Source organism: Electrophorus electricus, chromosome 6 (assembly GCF_013358815.1).
Source record: "Electrophorus electricus isolate fEleEle1 chromosome 6, fEleEle1.pri, whole genome shotgun sequence".
Taxonomy (NCBI): Eukaryota; Metazoa; Chordata; class Actinopteri; order Gymnotiformes; family Gymnotidae; genus Electrophorus; species Electrophorus electricus.
This window is the reverse complement of record NC_049540.1, coordinates 23,658,314-23,678,876: the sequence shown is the minus strand read 5'-3', so window position 1 is coordinate 23,678,876 and position 20,563 is coordinate 23,658,314. Positions and strand designations below refer to the sequence as shown.

At 35.8% G+C, this 20,563-nt stretch overlaps 2 protein-coding genes across 7 annotated transcripts; one reads left to right on the top strand and one right to left on the bottom strand.

Annotated features, from left to right (window-relative positions):
- Nucleotides 1-234: 234 nt before the first annotated feature.
- On the bottom strand, nucleotides 235-10,405 carry xrra1 (X-ray radiation resistance associated 1). 2 transcript variants are annotated; one of them, XM_027005247.2, is made up of 17 exons: nucleotides 10,170-10,405; nucleotides 9,889-10,064; nucleotides 9,636-9,707; nucleotides 9,295-9,367; nucleotides 9,036-9,133; nucleotides 8,758-8,906; nucleotides 8,554-8,658; nucleotides 7,847-7,977; nucleotides 7,709-7,761; nucleotides 7,529-7,603; nucleotides 7,348-7,441; nucleotides 7,129-7,205; nucleotides 6,202-6,468; nucleotides 5,862-6,015; nucleotides 5,602-5,717; nucleotides 2,304-2,406; nucleotides 235-908 (listed from the first exon to the last, which is right to left on the bottom strand). In XM_027005247.2, exons 1-17 carry the CDS (start codon nucleotides 10,261-10,263, stop codon nucleotides 766-768), a joined length of 1,980 nt encoding a protein of 659 aa, XP_026861048.2. In that variant the 5' UTR covers nucleotides 10,264-10,405; the 3' UTR covers nucleotides 235-765. The 2 variants fall into 2 exon arrangements, 1 of the variants encoding a protein (XP_026861048.2); XR_003410319.2 differs by lacking the exon at nucleotides 5,602-5,717 and having other exon boundaries at nucleotides 823-908.
- Nucleotides 10,406-10,748: 343 nt separating this feature from the next.
- Nucleotides 10,749-16,943, top strand: neu3.1 (sialidase 3 (membrane sialidase), tandem duplicate 1). 5 transcript variants are annotated; one of them, XM_027005816.2, is made up of 4 exons: nucleotides 11,358-11,407; nucleotides 13,234-13,478; nucleotides 13,630-13,780; nucleotides 16,441-16,943. In XM_027005816.2, exons 1-4 carry the CDS (start codon nucleotides 11,359-11,361, stop codon nucleotides 16,458-16,460), a joined length of 465 nt encoding a protein of 154 aa, XP_026861617.2. In that variant the 5' UTR covers nucleotide 11,358; the 3' UTR covers nucleotides 16,461-16,943. The 5 variants fall into 5 exon arrangements, with proteins under 5 accessions (XP_026861600.2, XP_026861617.2, XP_026861608.2 ...); XM_027005807.2 differs by having other exon boundaries at nucleotides 16,030-16,943; XM_027005799.2 differs by lacking the exons at nucleotides 11,358-11,407; nucleotides 16,441-16,943 and adding an exon at nucleotides 10,749-10,787 and having other exon boundaries at nucleotides 13,630-15,107.
- The last annotated feature ends 3,620 nt before the right edge of the window (nucleotides 16,944-20,563 follow it).

The following is a 20,563-nucleotide window of genomic DNA, read 5'->3' as shown; positions in this document are numbered from 1 at the left end:
ACTTCACATGTTGGTATCGTTAACAGGGTTATTTTGGCAAATACTATCTAAGGGAAGATACTATTCCTCCTGCACACACAATGTATTCCTTTGTTAAAGGAGCAAACTTCAACAAACTTACCACCCACTTCTAAATTTCTGATGCGTACATTGTAGATCGTGTTAAAATGTTAAAATCTCTTTGGGTAGTACATTTACAGGGAAAAAGATAACAGAGTTAACTAGTAACTAGTCAAATTTAATAGATTTAATAGAAAATAAAAATGCAACATCATTATGAACAATGTGTAATGCTCATTTTCAGTCAGTACAGATGTCATGCTAATTTATTTGTCTGACTTTAACCATATTCCATTAACACTAATTCCATTAAAATTATTCTGTTCATATTTCAAATTTATTAGATATAAACCCCATATTAATTGAATATATGCTCAACAGAGTACAACCAGATTCTGAACAATTCTGCTTCCTTCATACAAAGTTGTGATAGCCAGAACTAACAATAAAAAATAAAAGCAGCCACATTTAAAATGTACATTTCATGTTTGTAAACAGCAAAATAAAAAGCTCATCTAAACTTAGCCCATAATACAGTTAGTCACCCACAATAAGAATATGCGGCCCACAATGACTGGAATTTCAGGCATGCAAAAGGGTAATTATTTATGGCCAAAGAAATGTATATACAATTAATGCAAACAGAAGTGGTTTTACAAATTTGTGTATACCTTTTAGATAGAGATGTGAAATTTCTCTTTCATTTTAATAGTAATCACTTTCAATTTGTGCTGCTTGTTCCACTGCTTTTAAGTGGATCGTCTTATACTTCATTTTCATATCTTTTAGTAACTTCAGTGCCTCTTCATATTCTTTTCTGTATACATCTTTGCTTTTGAGAATTTTGTCTGAATAGAAAAGAGTATACAATAGCTCAAAAAAATCACTGTCCTCACACCTTTATGCTGGTATATGGTCTTCTACAAAGCTTGTCTAAATGGTGCAACAAGATACAAATTAACATGCAGCATAAATGTTCTGACTTTGTACATTTTAAAATGGAGCTGAACTTACAAATAAATAGTCCTTTACCATCAGTCACCATCTAGAGATGATCTTATAATGTAAGATGTGTTACACTGTGTAAAACTGCCAGACATAAAATTTAAGAATTTTAGCCTTGTTATGACACATTGCTCAAAGAAATTAAGGGAACACACATTGGATCTCAATGAATGGAAGATTCAAATTGAAATTATTTACTAATATAAGTTGTGTAAGTAAGTTGTGTACTTTGTTTAAAACAAAATGATGTAACAATGGACAATGTAAACCAAAATCATCAACCCATCCAGGACTGAATTCAAAATCAGTCAGAAAATAAAAGTAAATAATTGAATCACAGGCTGATTCAATTAGTGTGAATTTCATCATGATAACTTATAATTTAACTTAGTAGTGTGTATGGCTCCCATATGACTGTATGCATATGGCTGTATGGATGATGTTGCAGGCAGCATAACTTTAACCATGGCATCTCCAAACTCTTTCAATTCTGTCACATGTGCTCAGTGTGAGCATGCTCTCTCATTTGTGTAAAGAACAGGGTGCTAATAGCAGATCTGCTAATTTTGGTGTTCTCTGGGAAGTACCAATCAAGCTACTCGGTATCTGGGAGATAGATGTCAGGCTCTTACGCCACCCTCATGGAGTCTGCTACTGACAGTTTGTTCAGAAACATGCACACCATTAGCCTGCTGTATGTAATTTTATATGGCTCTGTTCCTGCTACTGGTTTGATGCCCAGTCCTTCTACAGCCCAGCCCAGACTGTGCTGATACCAAGCCTTCTTGCAAAGCCACATATGGATGTGCCATCCTAGAGGAGATGAACTACTTGTGCAACCTGAATGGGCTGCAGGTATCACCTCATGCTACCAGCAGTCACGAGGACACTAGCAAAATCAAAAGACACAAGGACACTACAGTAATCTGGAGAAGTCAGGAATAATAAGGAGAGAATAACTGTCTGTGACCCCCATCTGAAAAATCATTCCTTTTTGGGAGGCTGTCTTGCTGTTGTCTCTTCAGATCACCTGTTGTCACTTGTGCACCAAATCAGGTGTGAGTGGTTCACAATCACTTATGCTTCCTAACTGGACAGATTGATATCCCTGAAGTTTAACTGCCTTTGTGTTGTACTGTAATGATTAAGTGTTCCCTTATTTTTTTTGAGCAGTATACAATTGCACAGAGAAAGACACTGTAATCTGCTGTATGGCATGCTGAAACACACAATCTTACCTAAGGGGACTTCATGTATTGTTCTCATCTCCTTCATTTCAGTGAGGATTTCTTTAACTTTCTCTTCTTTCACTTTGCATGGTACTGGTGGCAAATCCCTTATCTGGAAGAAGTATATTGAGAAAAATATCTTTGTAAGAAATCCTAAAGCAATTTTGGCAATTAGTATTCATATCAGTAAATGACACCTGGACCAAAGTCTAGTGGCATTCCCAAAGAACTGCACACTCTAAGGGATACCTGCCTTGCACCTATACTCACTAGATATAATTTATAACTGTCCAAAAATATAGCCCATTGCATAATTTGTCAGGCATTTTTCATTGGTCAGTTTCTCCTCATAGGACCACTGTTTATTTGGGTTGGATTATTCACAACATACCAGTGATACAGTGACATGGTACTAACATAGTATAAATTTATCAGGCAAAGCAGTTTTGCTGGATTTTTCACATTTGTCAAATTGTCACTGCTTCTCTGAAAGTTGTTTGCAACCCAAATATATGCAAGGAACAGCTAGTATGTGGTCAGAAACTGACCATTTATGAAAAGTAGAAATATGACTAATACAAACTATGCATGACAGCATATGATACAGTCTTTAACTATACACAATTTCTATTAAAGTGGGATTTCTCTGTTTTGGACAAGTGTGTTATTTGTAAATGGCAGAATATGTAAGTAGTAGTGGTTAGTGCCATGTAATGTGATTCTGCCAGGAGTGAGGAGTGGTTCACTTGCTCCAATATAGCTCCATCCTACATTCATACTACATGGAGATAAGTTACATGGTAGTGTTTGTTAAATACATGATTAAGAGTTGTTTATTGACATGTTAACAGTTGCTTAACATTTTAATAACATGCATTCATTAAAAAATACCATATATACAAATACTCTAATATTCATAAAGAAAACAATTCTTTGGCAGTCTTTGGCAACCTGCTTCAAAAATTTACTTAGTTAACCTACAAGTTACTTACAAAAACACATATCATCTACATTAAATCCAATAGAGAAATACAGATAAAGTTACTTAGCTACTACAAGCTATATGGTAAAATTAGCTCAAACCACAGACCTGATTGTATAGGACATTTACAGCATTTAGCTGACACTTTTATCCAAAAAAACTTACAATTATGACTGAGTACAATTTGAGTAATTGAGAGTAAAGGGCTTCGCTCAAGGGCCCAACAATGGCAACTTGGCAGCAGCAGCAGCACTTGAACTATCAACTTTCTGATTACTACTTGAGTACCTTAACCAATAACCAATAGGATACCACCATCCTACTAGCCTCTTCTACTATTTACAAATAATAATAAGTAAGCTTGTTTTCATTAGCAATCAATAACCTCCATGAATTATTTCTAAATCAACTGATAAGAAGCCACTACATAGCCCAAGAGGTTAAAAAAATATAGATTGCGCATAGTAAAAAAAAATAAATGCAAACGCTACTCAGTGAATATGTTTATGTACAATTTAAAAATAGGGATTTAAAAAGCTTAGCAATGCTACTGCCCTAAGCCTATCTATGATGGCAGACAGTGACTGGGCTTTCCTGTGTATGAGCAGTGAGTAAGGGAGTGTTAAATGGACAACCAAGAGTTAAGCAGAAGTAGAGTGTTGACAGAATATTTTGAGCAAGGACTAAAGCTAAACTCCTCTCTACTCACATACTCTCATAAATATTGAATGAGCTACTGTGGGCAACATGGATATCACAAGGCCATGTTAAATGCTGTAAAAATAAAAGTTATACCACTATTACCACTATATCGCAGCACATAAAATATATTGACAAAAAGAGCAGTCACAAGGCACACAGCTTGAATGAAACCAGATGCCTTGGAAGTGCTCTGCACCTGAGCACATGATGGCATATAATCATAAAAAACTGACATTTTCATTTTGTCATTCTTTATTTGATTATGCTTTAGCATATTGTTAGCATGAGAAATTCTTAGAGCAATTTACAAGACTCTAAGGCAGGAAAAGGTTTCAGACAGGACACAAGAATAATGCAAATATGAAATGTTTTTGAAAAGAGAACTAGAATGGGAAAAGATTTGGAAAGGGATTTGAATTGACTCTCCTATATTGCCAGTGCCTAAATAAGTACCGTTACTCTGTTTAGTGGCATGTCTATCAGTTAGTATCAGCAAAGCACCATTACATTTCACAGATGCTGGTCATGTGATTTTGCTACATGCATTACACACTAGTTCTATTTCTTTCACTATGAGTTAATCAAAATATAGCATTTGATGCTAAATCTCGTCAGGCAATTCATCTAGGCCTGTTATCCCCTAGTGTGCTACCTGCAGATTTTAGCATAACTCTAATAACAGTCTTTTGCTCAGGAGTGCAAGTCAGTAGGAAAATCTTGTTCAGCAATGGACACATGAGAACTGGGAGTTTATGAGAAGCAATGGGGATTATTTTAATAGGAGTCTAGGGCAGGACAGTATAAAACATTCCTGTTGCACAAACCTCACTTTTGTCTTATTATCCATCTTGCTGAGAGTCCTACTTTAGAAATCATCTTTCTGTACATAACAAAAAGTAGTGGTATTCCAAAAAGCAAAATGAAGAAATGTGGTGTACTAGGCAGTACTAGTCAACTTCAAGCATATCACAGACACATCGTACTCTGCCTCAAATCATGCTTTCTTCAGAAGCTGTTGGTTATAATTTATTTTAATCATTTTAAAATAAAAGAAAATTTTGCCTGAATTTCACAAGCTTTTACTTTAGTTCTTTTCCACAGATTCAGCCTTGAACTCACTAAATCTTTGTGCTTATGGAAGGCACAAGTCTCAGCAAACAAGTGATTCCTAAAGCCATTCAGTGTGAGCTGGGTTTCCCATAAGCATTGTAAAACAAAAATCATCTTTAAATGGTAGAGCCAGCATTACACTGAACACTTTATTTAAGATTATCATAACACTAATGATTTTGGGAAATGGGCTCTAGAATGTCAGCAAATAATTTAATGATAACAGTTGCTGTTATATAGTTGTACTTTCTGAATAAGAAACATGGCAGCATGACATTCACCCTCATGAGCTTCAGATCATTTCTTCTTCTGTCTCTTCTTCTGTCTTTAATTTCTAATGTCTCTCTAAATAGTCACTGACATATTGGTCATCAGAAAATGCTGAATCATCTAGCTAAAATTGGTCAGAGAAACAGCTTACTATTGAGCTAATGCCAGACTGAATCTGTGGAGAAAATTAAGAGAAGCCTTGGAAGATTTTATTCTTTGTAAGATTCTGTGTAAGATTCTTACCCTTTTCTGTTGTTCTCTATATGGTCTCTGAAGATGATCAAGATTGGCTTTCGAATCTCTGTATACAAGTAGGTTCTTGAGTGTATGCTCCAGAACTTTCACAGTGTGCTGGATCCCTGAATGATAATGATAATGATAATGATGATAATAATAATAATAATAATAATATTTATATTATCATCATCATCATCATCATTATTATTATTATTATTACTATAAGACTAATACTAGCTTTCAATTAATCCAAACACTGGACTTACCAACATGTCTGGGCATGTCCATATCCAGATTATCTAGTAGAGCTTCATAACCTATGAGTTTCCCTGTACACTCTGTATCTTTTTTCAAAAATTGGGTAATTTCTTCTGTTTTCTCTGCCTTTTCTTGAGACTTGGGTTCAAGAAGGTTATTAACCTTGATGTTTAGGTTAGGAAAAAAACAGAGCATAAGAAAAATTGCAAACAGAAGAAGTAATGCTCCAGCCTACTTCACCTACTCCTTTGTTACACAAACTCATTTTAAACACTTTACTTAAATCTAGAGATCTAGTTGTTCTAGCCTCATGATGTCATTTTGTATAACTAAGTGCACTGGAATTACCTCTGTTACAAAGAATGGTTCTTCAGTTTGGTGTGTATCCCTGGGGATTTCTGTGATTTCTCCTTCCAAATGCTCAGCCCCTCTGGCTGTAGCAAGGTCTTCCTTCCTCTCAGTGCTGGTTTGTGAGGGGCCAGGGAGCAATACATCAGTCGACTTGCATTCTGATGGCAAAGGACTGTTGTTTTTATTGCCTCTCTCTGTGCAAGAGGTTTCTGAAATGCACAGGGCTGTTGTGATCAAAGGAACCTTTGGAATTTTTGTTTTTACCTGTATTTTCAAAAGAGAGAAGATGATCACTGTTAACACTCAAGAAAAATGAATGAATTAATACTAGGGTTTGGGGATAAGCATGGGGATAAGTACTTATGAACTTGATTGACGGTTGATTGGTTGGTTTCATTGTCAATTTTACTTCTAATTCCAGATTAGACAACAAAACAAACATCTCACTGATGCTTTCGATGTTTCAATATGTGGATACTTATACTGCATTTCTGATCATTTTCCCCAGATTGTTCAAGCAAAAACTCTATATTATACACTGGAGCTACAACTCAGTGACATTCAGAATGTGTCACATGGCATCCAGACTGAGGGCTGCTTAATTTATGAGTGAAGACTTATGACTGATAGTCCTTAAGATCACTTGTCAGAGATGAATGTTTATCAGATTCCAGCAAACATCCCAAGGCCACAACAGGGTAGTAGTCAATGGAGGATTGGCAGCAAGGCTTTATGTACTTTAGATGAAGAATGTGATTACATTTGATCTCAAAGATTTGTGGAGCTATGGCAGAGATCCTTACAATTATTATGGAAAATGACTAAATTGGGGGATAGAGAAATAAGTATTTCAGCAAATAGATAAATAAAAAGTTGTACCACACTTATGTTAGTGTTGATGAGGAACACAATATGTGGTTTCACCTTTTCAGCAGTCTTTTTCCCTCTTATATTAATACCCAACATGTCTTGAAGAAACCAGGTTAACATTGGTGGGTTGCCTACATAAGAAATAACAGACGGTTAAAAATGGAAGAAATTCTGTTAACGTTTTTAATCCCAACAGTGGCAAATACACACTTTAGACTTTGAGGTTTTCAAATAAAGAGCATTAAAAACAGTGTACTAAGCCAGTAACCATACCACTCCTCTGTAAAGTCAATGGGTTTGAGTGAATAACAAGCTCTCTAAGCATTGGAAACAATGCCACAGCCAACAGTGCCTCTTCCTCAGCTATCTGCGGAAATGTGAAAAACACGTAACTGTCACTGTTTTCAAGCCATAATTTTCTCTAGAGTACAACCTTCAAAGATCAAAAACAGACCTCATTGCTGGCCAAATTTAAATACTGCAGTTGTGGAACTGGTGGATAGAAATCTTCAGAATACTCCACAAGCCCCTAGAAAAGGCAAAAATGTAGATAAAACAATGAATTGTACTGAAAGTGAAATACTAGGCTGTTAATTGGACAGGAAAATATTGACTGTGTTAGCTGTGATCCTACATTGCTTGTTCTAGTTATAAACTTTTTTTGGTCCTCTTGGAAATCAGAGAAGCCTGTGTTGGATAGAAAACATAGTGAATGAATGAAAAGTCAAGGCTTTCCAAACTAATATTGTTTTCACTTTTCCAATAAACATACAATCCATCTTCATGACATGTTCTTTAGTGCCCTCTGTCATTAGAACTGATGTAGCTGGCACTTGTATTGGTGGCATGTGAAGATATGGAACCTCAGAAATGTGGTTTCCTTGTAAGTTTAAGTGCTGAAGTCTGTAATGATAAAACAATTATTATAATTAAAAAATAACTTTTTAAAATATTAACATAAGAAACAATCAATATATAAGAATTAATATGAATATAAAAACCATATAAATTGATAATTGATAGTTTCAATAAACTTGCAATAAATGCTTATGAGACTACTGAAACCTAGTCTTTAAAGACAGATGTAATTTTGTAGTTTTGCCTCAAGATGGCAGTCTCCAAAACAAACAAACAACTAAATAAACAAACAAAACAAATCTAGTACTTTGAAATAGGTTGGAATTAAACTCTGCTGGAATGTATATAGATTTCAATAGCATTACATTTTATTTATTATAAAGATAATGAAATAGACGGATGTTTATAATTTCCTCAGGAAACTAAAAATCAGGCAATTCCTGTAAATCTCAGAGTCATTCCCCCATATCCAATAAGTGAGGACTTATTTCTGTCTAAATGTAACAAAAGGTTACAATGTCTAAAATGTCTAAAAGGCTACAATACATTTCCATTATGATGGCTGGAAATGAAACTGTCATAAACAAAATCTGATATCAACTAAATATGGTAATAACTAACCTTTTTAGCTTAACAAGGCTGCTAAAAACCCCTGGGGATGTCAATTTGTTATCATCAAGCATCAACACTTCAAGAGCTTCAAAGAGTGAGCTGGAGTGAGGAGCCCTGTTTAAGAGGAATAAGTCACTGCATGATCCTGCGATATACCTAACATATAAAAAACATCAAATTCCAAAACAGGAGTCAGTAATAAACAAAATTTACACTTCATCAGGAGGAGCATAGGGGCCAGCCATGTTAGGTGGAAGCATCTTCAGATTATTGCCGGTTAGATGAAGCACCTTCAGTCGTGGTAGCAGGCCAACACATAATATACCATCACTTGACAGGCCGTTATAGGATAGGTCCAGGACCTAATGCAGGCAAAATACAGTAATCCAAAACTTGACTTAGGAAAATAAGGACTGCATAATTTAGGACTACACTTACTTCTGTAGTTTTCTCAGTACCATCTATTACATGCATAACATCTTTATGCATACCTCTAATCTAGGGAAACCTTCTGCATGAACTTCTAAAATGCAGAGACCATTCAAAGACAAATCCAGTTCTCTCAGTGAAGGAAATCTGCAAAAAGGATCTAAAAAAAATTGCAAGATCAGTTTGGATCAAGATCATTTTAGAATATACCACTTCCCTTGTGGGATACAATTTCATATTAGGTCATCATTAGTTAAAAACACATAAGATACATAAAATACATAAAATAAGAAAATACAACTAGACTACATATTATATTACCAAGGGTCAACGAATTGTCAGAGGCATTGATATAAGCAACACTTTCAAATTCTTCCAAACCCTCTAGTTTAATCTGCACAAAGAAGACAAACACACACGCACGCACGCACGCACGCACGCGCACACACACACACACACACACACACACACACACACACACACACACACAAGCACAGTTTAACACACTTCAACTTCGTTAAAATTATATTGAATCTTTGAGTAATCGCTTCAGGTGATTTTCATTATAATCAAAAAATGTAAGATTTGTAGAACACCACAACAGAACGCAAAATCAATTTCACTGAAAGACGAAATGATATGGTCAATGTCAGGTGTCTCACCAACTGAAGTTTCCTTTCACTTATGTCAACAGAGCACAGATCTGATGGCTTGTCCACACAATGCAACTCCATCTGGTGAGATATATATATATATATATATATATATATATATATATATATATATATATATATATATATATATATATATATATATATATGAAAAAAAACGGGGTACTCATTTCAAATTACACACACTGAATACACTAACTAAACAGCTCGATGAACAGTGAAAAAAAAAGTTATAATTCCTCACCAAAAGTTGTCCATTTAATGTGTTACCAGCACTCTTTGAGCCCCTTAACTCATGCTTTTCAGAGTTAGACTGAACAGATGGTCCTGTGCGAAAGCGTTGTCCTGATTTCTTATTTTTTTGTGCTCTGTACCTTTCTTCCACAATGCGTCTGTGAGTTACTAGCCAGTGTCCTGCACCTTAATAGATGCAGAAATGAGAAAAGACTTACACCAGCGAGCTAGCTAGGTTTTTGCGTAGCTAAGAGACATAGTCGATTACTAGAAAGGTGTCTTGGTAACTACCTTCTTGACTTTGAGGAAAAAATGACCTTACAGGAAAACAGTTCGAATGCAAACTTTCTCCGTTGTCCAATTTGTAGACTCCCAAACCAGCCATTGAGCTATGTCTGAGCTGTCTACTCACCTAGCGGATAGCTAGCTAGCCAGCTAAACGAAATAATTTAGTTCAGTATTATCCACAACAGCAAAAGGTACGGTTAGTAAATGAGTGCATTTGCGGAACAATTTTTATACCACTAATAAACGAAATTCCGATTTTTAGTCGTGTTGTTTTAGTGGTCTCCTAGCAACAAAGACGAACTGTATTTGGGAATTGTAGTAAGTTACATACTAGGTACATTAAAAAATGTACAGCATTTTCCAGTTGCATGGTATAGCTCAGTGCTTCGTGATGAGCCATCATTTTACGATTCAAATATTTTTTAAACCAATGAGTTAATCCAAATAAATGAAGCGCAGCTACCTTTATTGTATTTAGATGACTACATTTACCAATTTGCAGTCGGTCGTTTCCGTACATATAAGGAACAGCCTCCTAAGTCCTCAGTCAAAGCTTTATTTTGCCATATGTACAACATGGCAAGTACATCGAAATATTGAAAGGCTTGCAGGGAGGCGCAGGTAATTCACTCCTCAGCCGAACAGTACAATAGAGAAGAAATACGACTGTAATATATAATATAAGATACATAATATATGTCAATTACAATAAAACACCGTGGCACGTGAATAAACATGTTGACACTAACCAGCGTTGGACTGGAGTTAGACTATGATAGTGAAAGTAGAGGGGACTACAAATAATATATAGTATCACTGTAAACTGTGTAAGCAATGTCTTAAAAGTGAAAAGTTATAACTGTCGATAAGGCGGCAGATGAAGGTAAATGGCTGCATTGATGATGATCCAACAGAGTTCATATTTATAAGATTTTACTAATTGAACATTTTGAGAACGAACCACATCTTAATCATCTATCTGTTTAAGCCAGTTGTTGTTCAGCTTGAAACAGACGAAATTTAGCTGTTAGTGGGATTTAGCGAATAATCGAATTAAACAAAAAAAAATACTGACTTGAAAATAGGAAATCTTGGTAGCCTAACGTATCGGGCTATTGCCGCCTCCCGATTGCTAGATGGCGCAAAAGTAAAATTCGTATGTCTTGAAACTTGTTTCAGAAGTGTCGTGAAAATGTGTATGTCCTGTGGTGGTGCGTCTCAGCAAATAATTGATTCACTCGGTAGGTCAGGCAAAATAAACTTTGCGACATAGCTAGGATATGACTTTAAACCACTTATCGTTATACGTTCCGATATAGTTGGAATCTGCGTGGAGCATTATGTCGGGCGACAATAACGTTTACATATTAACGAAAAGAACCTGAAAATGGAATGGGCTAAGTAGCAAATCATTTTTGCAAGTCTGTATCAAATATTCCCGTAGAGCTGGCATAGGTTTTTGTTCTTGGTTAACTAGCGACTGTATCTGCAGTGTTCTTGAAGTGTTACTAAATATAAATAAATAACTAGGTAGCTAGTTTGAATGTTTAATAGTCGGAACTAGAAATGCTTCAAATTCACCTTTCAGAGAGTTCATTTTATGTCATGGCCTTATAGTTACACGGAGTTCTAACCTATCTGATCTTATGAAGGCATTTTGCTGTTGGTTATCTACGGTTATTAACTGTTATTTGTAGAGTTCTTTAAATATTATTCATTTTATTTTACATATTTGCGATTCACAACTGAGAATTTGTATTGTGGCTTTCTAGCTGGGAAATACTTGGTTTTAACCTTGGTTTTAGTCTGAATCTCTATACTAATGTCTATAAAATGTCTTTTCTGATAAGCGTAGCTACTTGTATCAATGCCAGTGCTGCTGCAGAGGAGTTACCCGTGCCTCACCAAAAGTATTTCCATGCATGAATGTCCTATCTGTTTATGCAAATGACAAAAAAACTTGATTTGACTTGTTATATGGATGCACCAATTGAACTTCTGGGGCCAACACGATAACTGATAATTAGCACCTTGTTGTAGCTGATGCCATATTAAAAGTTGATACTTTAAAATGTATAAAGGTAAAACTAATTGCCAAATAAAATCTATATATGAATGCAGAGGGTAAAACATGTTAAACTAAAAATAGATCATTAATTAATTATGTAGCCATATCACAGGTAAATCAGACATCACATTTTTTGTAAACATGTCAAAGGGGAACAAAAATAGTTTAATTACATTTTTTCTAACCTTTGTGAAATGTTAAATGACATTTTTGTCTTGAACCAGTGCAGGTATAAGAAATCCTAGACTAAAGTCCCAGCCAATATTCTAATAACATACCTATAATGAAATTAAAGATTATATTTATCAGGGAATAATACATTGGCTGCAGATTGTGCACCTCTAGTTAAATAGTGAATCACATGGTGAGGACTGCAGGGTTCTGTCTTGAAGAGTGATGATATTTCATATAGTCAGTAGTCTCCACCATTCTCAGATATAATAGGAGAGCGTCAGTACTATCTGAGTACAGCTAGAAATGCAAGGGGAAGGGGAATTCATAGAAATGCCAATTGCACAATATCACTGAGCATTCTTTCTATGTGTATTGCACGAATTCCTTGGGTTTCTGAGAACAGAATGAGATGTTATGACTGTTTGTTTTTTTCTGTGCCCTCTTATTGCGTATTGTTCCTGAAATAGCCTCACTAGTTGTGATGTTAATCAGCATTGTGATAATCAGTCTGTGTTTAATGTAGCATCCCCTTTGTGGAGAATGCAAAAATGTAGCTGTCTAGCAATACTTTACAATGATCCACGAAAACCGTTCAATGGCAAAAGTGCCATTAGTTGTTATCGAAATGAGCTTCCTTATTGGCACATTTATTTAAAATGTCACCAACTCCAATGAATGATTTCAGGTGTAAGAAAATCAGTAATGTCAGGAAAAGTTCACTAAAACATATCGAAAGCTGCAAAATATCAAAATATTTGTATGTATGAAATGGAACTTGGAATCTCACCTGCTTTTTTTCCTTATTGATTCATTTCTTTCTTCTAGGACAAAATTCAGCAATGGGAAACAGGATACCTACAATATATGCACCAACACTCCAAGGAGAACCTCCAAAAACAACATTATTCAGGCAAGAGCCAAATGGCACAACTTATAGAATCCCATCTTTAGTCTACATCAGTGAATGTCATACTTTCCTTGCCTTTGCTGAGAAACGGCGCACACCACGGGACTGTGATGCAAAGATCTTAGTCATGAGGCGAGGAACACAGCAGAATGGATCTATCCAGGTGATGCTTGAAGAAAGTGCTTTCAGAGCCCACACTGCATGGCTTATTTTAGCAATTTACTTTTGTTTTGATTAATTATTTCTAGCAATGCTGATAAAGCATGAATATTGATATCATTTATTGCTGAATCAGCCTTTAAAATTATTTTCAGTGGTCACCTTCTCAGGAGCTCACCACAGCGTGCTTACCGGAACATCGTACCATGAACCCATGTCCAGTCTATGAGAGGGAATCTAAAACCCTCTTTCTGTTCTTTATCTGTGTGTTTGGTAACATCACTGAGGGTCACCAGATTTCTACAGGTAAGAACAAGGCACGTTTGTGTTATGTCACAAGCAAAGACGGTGGGCAGAGTTGGAGCAACTTAACAGATTTGACAAAAAATGTGATTGGACATGAGATTTGCAAATTGGCCACATTTGCTGTTGGACCTGGACATGGCATTCAGATGAAGAGTGGAAGACTTATTATTCCTGCCTATGTATATTACATTCATTATAGATTGTTACTATTTCATTGTCCTCTGATTGTTAGACCCCATGCTTTAGCATTCTATAGTGATGACTGTGGGATCACATGGCAAATGGGGGAACAAATACATATTAAGTCATGTGAATGTGAAATGGAGGAGATCATTGATCAAGAGAACAGAAGTTATCTGTATTGCAACGCACGAAGCACACAAGGTCGTAGAGTTGAGTCTTGGAGTGAGAGTGGTGGAACAGCTTTTGACAGACCTCACTTTGCACAGATGCTAGTAGAGCCCTGTCATGGCTGCCAGGGCAGTGTGTTGAGCTTTGCTACACCTCAGCAATCCAATGAGGAAAAAAATGGTTTAACATCAAATACAAGGACTTGGCTACTCTATTCCCATCCAACCAATAGAAGGACAAGAAAGGACCTAGGAATTTATCTGAATAAGTCTCCACTATGCAGCACTGGGTGGCGCAAACCATGGATCATCCATCATGGCCCTAGTGGGTACTCTGACTTGACTCAGTGTGAGGGGAATGAACACTTTGCTTGCTTAATGGAATGTGGAAAGAGTAGTGAGACTGAAGAAATAGCCTTTGTGGAATTTCTTCTTTGTGACCTCATGAACAGTCAATGAGAATAAAAAAAGACATTACAGAAAAGTCATAATACAACAAAAAGATGAACTTGTATGGATTACTCAGGTTTGAGAGATCAGACCTAATCATACCTAATCAAAGTTGGAGAATTTTGTGACTGGCTCTGGCAGGGCTGGTCTGAGCCTGGGCAACTTAGCATTGTTTATTTATCAGTATGTTACTCACTACTGCAATATGTGAAATGAAGTAAGATGTAGTGTACAAGAGAATTGTCACAGATCCAGCAATAAAAATATCACCATAAGATGACACTAACGATTAGGAGTTCATACATAAATGCTATTAAGATAAAACCATTTTTCTCTGTATGTCTTTGTCTGGATTCCGCTTTAATGTACATAATGTTATTAATATTAAACAGATTGAAACCTGTCCATAAATATATTTTTAAATTTAATTAATTTTAATGTTTAACCCTCATGTTAAATTTTCATGAGGTTTTCCATTATTTTGTACACCCCATATGTACCTCCATAAAGACTGTTCCTAGCATGCATCACTAAGTCCTATTTATTGTGCCACTGTTGCTCACTTTGTGATACATCAGCATGTCAAGCTTTAAACACTATTAAACATTATATTGTGTGGTATGCAAAAGCTATTAAAAGACAATCATGATATGCAGCCAACCCTCTAGCATGGGTGATCATGGAGACCAACATCATGGAGATAAATGTCCCTGGCAGTAGCTGTAGCCTCAGCACTCCCCCCTACACTTCAGCTGGTCAGTTAGTTGTCCAAGCACAACCCACTCATTTAAAGTGTGGGTCCAGTTAAGAACAGCTTTGGTCTTCAGTTTTTCTCCCTTCTCAGTCCTATGCATGATCAACATTTTATGAAATGCAAGTTTTGACCTATCAGCCACTTGTTTTTTCAAATAATTACAAGTTAGACAGTGTATACAATGTCCCTGCTTTCCAAAAGCATCTGTTGACAAACCCTATAGATTAATTTATTTCCCTAAAGCCCTTTGCAAAAGGCCTGATATTCCTGGGCCTATAATCCATAATCTTGTATCAGAGTAGGAAAGCACTCTTCTTGATAGGAATAGAACAGATGGGAACAGGACTTGGGCTGCTGAATGACACATTGGATGCCACGTTCCATTCATTTTCTGTGTGTGCTTGTCACTCCCTGCTTCAATTTAAAGTAGTACACAGAGCTCATATGTACAAACTGTCCAAAATATACCCACAAATTAGCTCTAACTGTGGAAAATGTCAAGGACATCATAGAGCCTAACTAATACCTATGTTGTGGTTATGTCCCAGTTTATAGCACTTCTGAGATGTATTTCAAACCCTCTCACAAATCATGCACTGCATAATAGCTTCTAGCCTGCTAATAGCCTTATTTGGCATCAGAGACACATCTACCAAAAGCTAAATGAGTCATTTGCTTTCTTGAATGTCATGCAGATATATTGAGTTCTGCTGAGGTTACCAAAACAATCCTAGTGGCTCAAGGATATCATATCCTATCTCAAGTTGGAGAACATCAGTTACTCTATTCATCGATCCGCTGAAAAGTATTCTAAGATCTGGGGACCATTTTTGACATACTGACAGAAGTCTGACCACACTTGAGCCTTAAATGTTAAGTATTTCTGCTTTTGGCTTCCAGCAAATCTACTGACTCCTTGTAGCTGGGCAAACTCATTCATGTTCTGATTTTGGTGATGAATACTGCTTCTTAGCATAACCTCTTAATCACCATTGTCTTATATTTTAGATCAAAATGTATGAGTTTTTCTTGATATCCACCCTTTGCAGATTTTACAACTTTTGTGAACTCTATTGTTTCTTTTTGTTTTTACAATATTATTACAGGTACCTTTGTAACAGGATAATCCATATTATTCACTTCACTGGTTTGATGGATCATTGTATAGCATGCATCAGTAAGTCCTGTTTATTATGCCACTGTTGCTAACTTTATGATATATCAGCATGTCAAGCTTTAAACACTATTAAACATTATATTGTGTGGTATGCAAAAGCTATTAAAAGACAATCATGAGGTGGTGATCTGTCATGTGATTGAGATTGCACGTAGTATTTCATCCCCCTATTGAGATGATGGTGTTATAAAAACTACACTTAATAGCAATTTGAAACATTCTTGAATGTGTACAGCTAAGAACTTACAGGCTATTTGTTGTCATGCGTGATTTGTCTTATCTAAATGTGATTTTGTTGCTGTTCTCTCTCTCTCTCTCTCACACACACACACACAAGATATGACACAATATTTATTTTGTGAATCATGTTTCTTATATATCGCTTAAATAAGTTGTTTAAAACTTCCATACATACTCATTTTTCTGAAGTAAATCTTGGACTGATGGTTTTACTTGGACTGATGTTATTATTTTCCTATAAAATGATGGGGATATGAAAGTGACTGAACTAAGATATTCTCCATCATTCATGATCCTTAAATACTGCTGAAATGATCATCTCAACAGTGTCATAAATGCATCTCAGAATGTTGTTTTTATTCCAGCTCCCTATTGATCCCACAGAGGCCTTTATGAAAAATTAGCAAGACTCAAGAAGTCTGTTTCTACTATACCTCAGTAAATCCTACTTCATGTTGTTCCTCAGTTTAAAGTGATAGAACAGTATTTTAAGCTTTAAAGACACACAATTTTGTTTGGTATACAAATGTATTAAATGGAGACCATGAGATGATCTTCTGCAGTGAGTGTAACTTTCTAAAATTATTTTAAGGACGTGTTTTAGGGAAACATTTTATGCTTGACTGAATAAGCAAATAAGAGTAGCAGGGAGAACCAGGTTATAAACCACAGAGAGAGTGCAACATCCAAGCCACTGTAAGTTAAATGTAGAAGTGGGGCAAAGGGTTTAAATGTAAAAGACACAGCTGATATACAATGATCCATCAAACCATTAAACCCATTGGCAGGTGAAGTGAATAACATGAATAAGTGAATTACATCTTGTTACAATGGTACATGGAATAATATTGTAAAAAGAATAAACAATATATAGTTTACAAAATTTGTAACATTTACAAAGGGTGGATATCAAGAAAAACTCATACATTTTGATCTAAAATATAAGACAATGGTGATTAAGAGGTTATGCTAATGTAACAGGTACCACCTTAGGCCTTTTTAAAAAACACCACCACCAGTGCCAGGGCAAACTACAGGTTTATTGATAAAATTTAAGAACCATAGAATTAAACACAATGAGTGGAAAATCTGAGTTCTGAGTTTCCAGCACAAAGGGTTCCACTGACATTTAATGTGATCATCACACATAAATCACTTAATCTGCACAATTCATGATAACTTCATGATAAATATTTCCACACCACACCTAATAAAACCCTGCCATAAAATTCTACATCACAAAATCTCATAGAATCACTTATAGTGGGAACAAATATGTGACTCAGTCCAGTTGTGAAAGGGCAATGTATATATTAACAGTTTAAACAATATTATCAAATATTTAACAGTGTTTATTGTTCAAAATGTGCATCAACTGTCACAGGTTTATTTGTTTGAAAACTCAGGCTGTACTTTCAGTCTGCTAGTGTTCTTTCCACACTCGGTTTGACTACCCCCAAACAAGAAATAAAGGGAAGTGCTTTACTCAGTATAAATATATGTTCAGTCCTCAATAGGTTGATACTGGCTGTACAGATGTTGCCACAGAAGTAATAAATGTAAGCTCAAAAACCTTTTTCACCAGTATCCTCAACATTTTAGAAGGTAAGAAGATTCATACTTCTATATTTCCAAGTATTCAAGAAATAAATCTATATCATTTTTATAAATCTTACAGTCAAGATGCACAAGAGGGAGGAATTTGATTTTGTGGGGAATTTTACAAATATTTATCTGACCTGTGCATTGGAAGAATGCACAAGATTCATATTGATCACAGATGGAACAACTCTCCACCCTGTGCAGAAGATATATTTTATAATGATAAAATTCCAGGGTTTGTTTAAAATAAGTAGAGTTGTGTCAGGATGCAAATGAAGCCATTAAGTATTTATGGTAACTTTTGTCCTTTTAAAAATCATTGACTAAGATTCTACTAATGCCCAGAGGTACTGAGTTCACTAGAATCACTATAGTAAAACACACGTAACAATGTAACCAAAACAAAATGAACACAAATGATTCGTGGTGGACCTAAGTTGCTAACTAGGCTAATAAGAGAAAGAAACTATATCTGGACAGCGCTGAAAGAGGGTCCGTTTCCGTGCATTGCTGGCTCGACCCTGCACGAGCGATGTGGGCCGATGGCGAAGAGACGACTAGGCTTCTTGATTCGCGGGTTTGGATTTTTGGAGCTAGCTCGGTTAGAGAGTCCTAGGCTTTTTCGTGTAGGTCTTTCAGAAGCAGGAGTTTGGGGTATCAACGGTCATGTTTCCTGTTCTTGCTTTTGATGACAATTCTGGAATTATTTATCGCCAGCCACACGAGGAAACGTCATTTACAATCAACAAAGCAAGGCGAATTTGTGTGATATTAGATGTGATGAATTCCGAAGAACACGAACCAAACTCTAAGAAATTAAGCAGGACCAACAAAACAAAGAAAATCTAAATAATAAAATAAGGTAACATGGAATTCAAGTTTGTTCTAAGCACTTGGCGAGACGCTATTGACTTAGTTTTAAAAGGGTATGCCTTGGTTTCTAGGGCATGCAATGTCTTTGTTTTTACGATTGGGAGAAAGAACTCTTATAAGACATTCTAGTAAAGTTCGCCATGAAACAAAATAAAATAACCCCATATTTCTTAGACAATTTTATACCTCTATAAACCAAGAATGAAGTTTACAAAGTATCAAAGCTTAGGATGGGTGAGGCAATTGGAGAGTCAATCGTATTCCTTACCTATTTTATTGAAGTTGCAATCTACAGACTTTAATATGTTTTGTCTAATTGGTTCATATAAGATTTCTAGTAAACACAGTAGGGAGTGGTTAACAATTGTTTACACTAAACACGAGGTAAGCATCATACAAGTGAAGTGATTATGAGAAATAATGCAACTTAATAAAGAAAAAGTAATGAAGAAAATAAGGAAATCATGGACAATTATCAAATGACAGAAGCAAACATCACAGTTTGAAGATTACATTAAGATAGCCACACATTACTAGCAATTTGACATCATAGTAGGACAGAATAGACAGTTATTAATTGTGAAGCTGTGGGACAAGAAATGTGTACATGTGTAAACATGAGAAATGTTGAGATGTTGGGATGAGAATTTGTTTGTCCTGGTTTGATGGTTACTGTTCCTTGAAGTATAACCAGGCTAGTAAGTGGTTCCTGCATTCCAATCTGTAGATTTATGACACTTAAGAAGAGGGGGGGGGGGGGGGTGCTCAGAAAGCCAGGCCAGCATAATAAGGCATCAGCTAGGCTATTTTATGGCTTTTTTGTTCAGGATCATTGCACCAGGGGGGGTCCTGGTTCCTGTTTGTGGGTCAAGGGTGAGAGAAAGCCCACTCTGACCAGAAGTTTCATCAGAATAATTTGTAGTCTATCTTCGCTACACAGTAATTACTGATTAAGAAAAAGCATTTGAATAAGGACAGTATACAGAATAGCAGTTCATAACCTGTTGATCTCAGTCCAGCCTCCTAAAGGATTCATATAAATGAAATAGGCCTAAAATTTAAATGTATATTTCTAGGTATAAGAATCCTGCAAGAAATGTATGTTGCCTACTGCTGTATAGAGTTCCATAACAAATGTAGATGTGAGAGATACAACTTAATCTCACTAGATGTTTATGGTTTGTTTGCCTTCTCCCATCTCTAGGACAAAATCCAGCAATGGGAGAGAAATATTATTCTCAAATGATAAAGTATACAGAATCCCAGCTCTAATCTACATCAAAGATTCTAAAACTTTCCTAGTCTTTGCTGAGAAGCAGACATCACAAATGATGTGG

Bases quoted from the DNA above. Each gene is read 5' to 3' on its own strand.
- xrra1 (XM_027005247.2), bottom strand. From the start codon at position 10,263: ATGGCTGGTTTGGGAGTCTACAAATTGGACAACGGAGAAAGTTTGCAT. The intron at 7,762-7,846 runs GTATGTTTATTG...TATCCAACACAG, and splicing joins ACATGTCATGAAGATGGATT to GCTTCTCTGATTTCCAAGAG. The intron at 6,469-7,128 runs GTGAAACCACAT...TTGAAAATACAG, and splicing joins GGAAAAAGACTGCTGAAAAG to GTAAAAACAAAAATTCCAAA.
- neu3.1 (XM_027005785.2), top strand. From the start codon at position 11,359: ATGTGTATGTCCTGTGGTGGTGCGTCTCAGCAAATAATTGATTCACTC. The intron at 11,408-13,233 runs GTAGGTCAGGCA...TCTTTCTTCTAG, and splicing joins GCAAATAATTGATTCACTCG to GACAAAATTCAGCAATGGGA. The intron at 13,479-13,629 runs GTGATGCTTGAA...AATTATTTTCAG, and splicing joins AGCAGAATGGATCTATCCAG to TGGTCACCTTCTCAGGAGCT.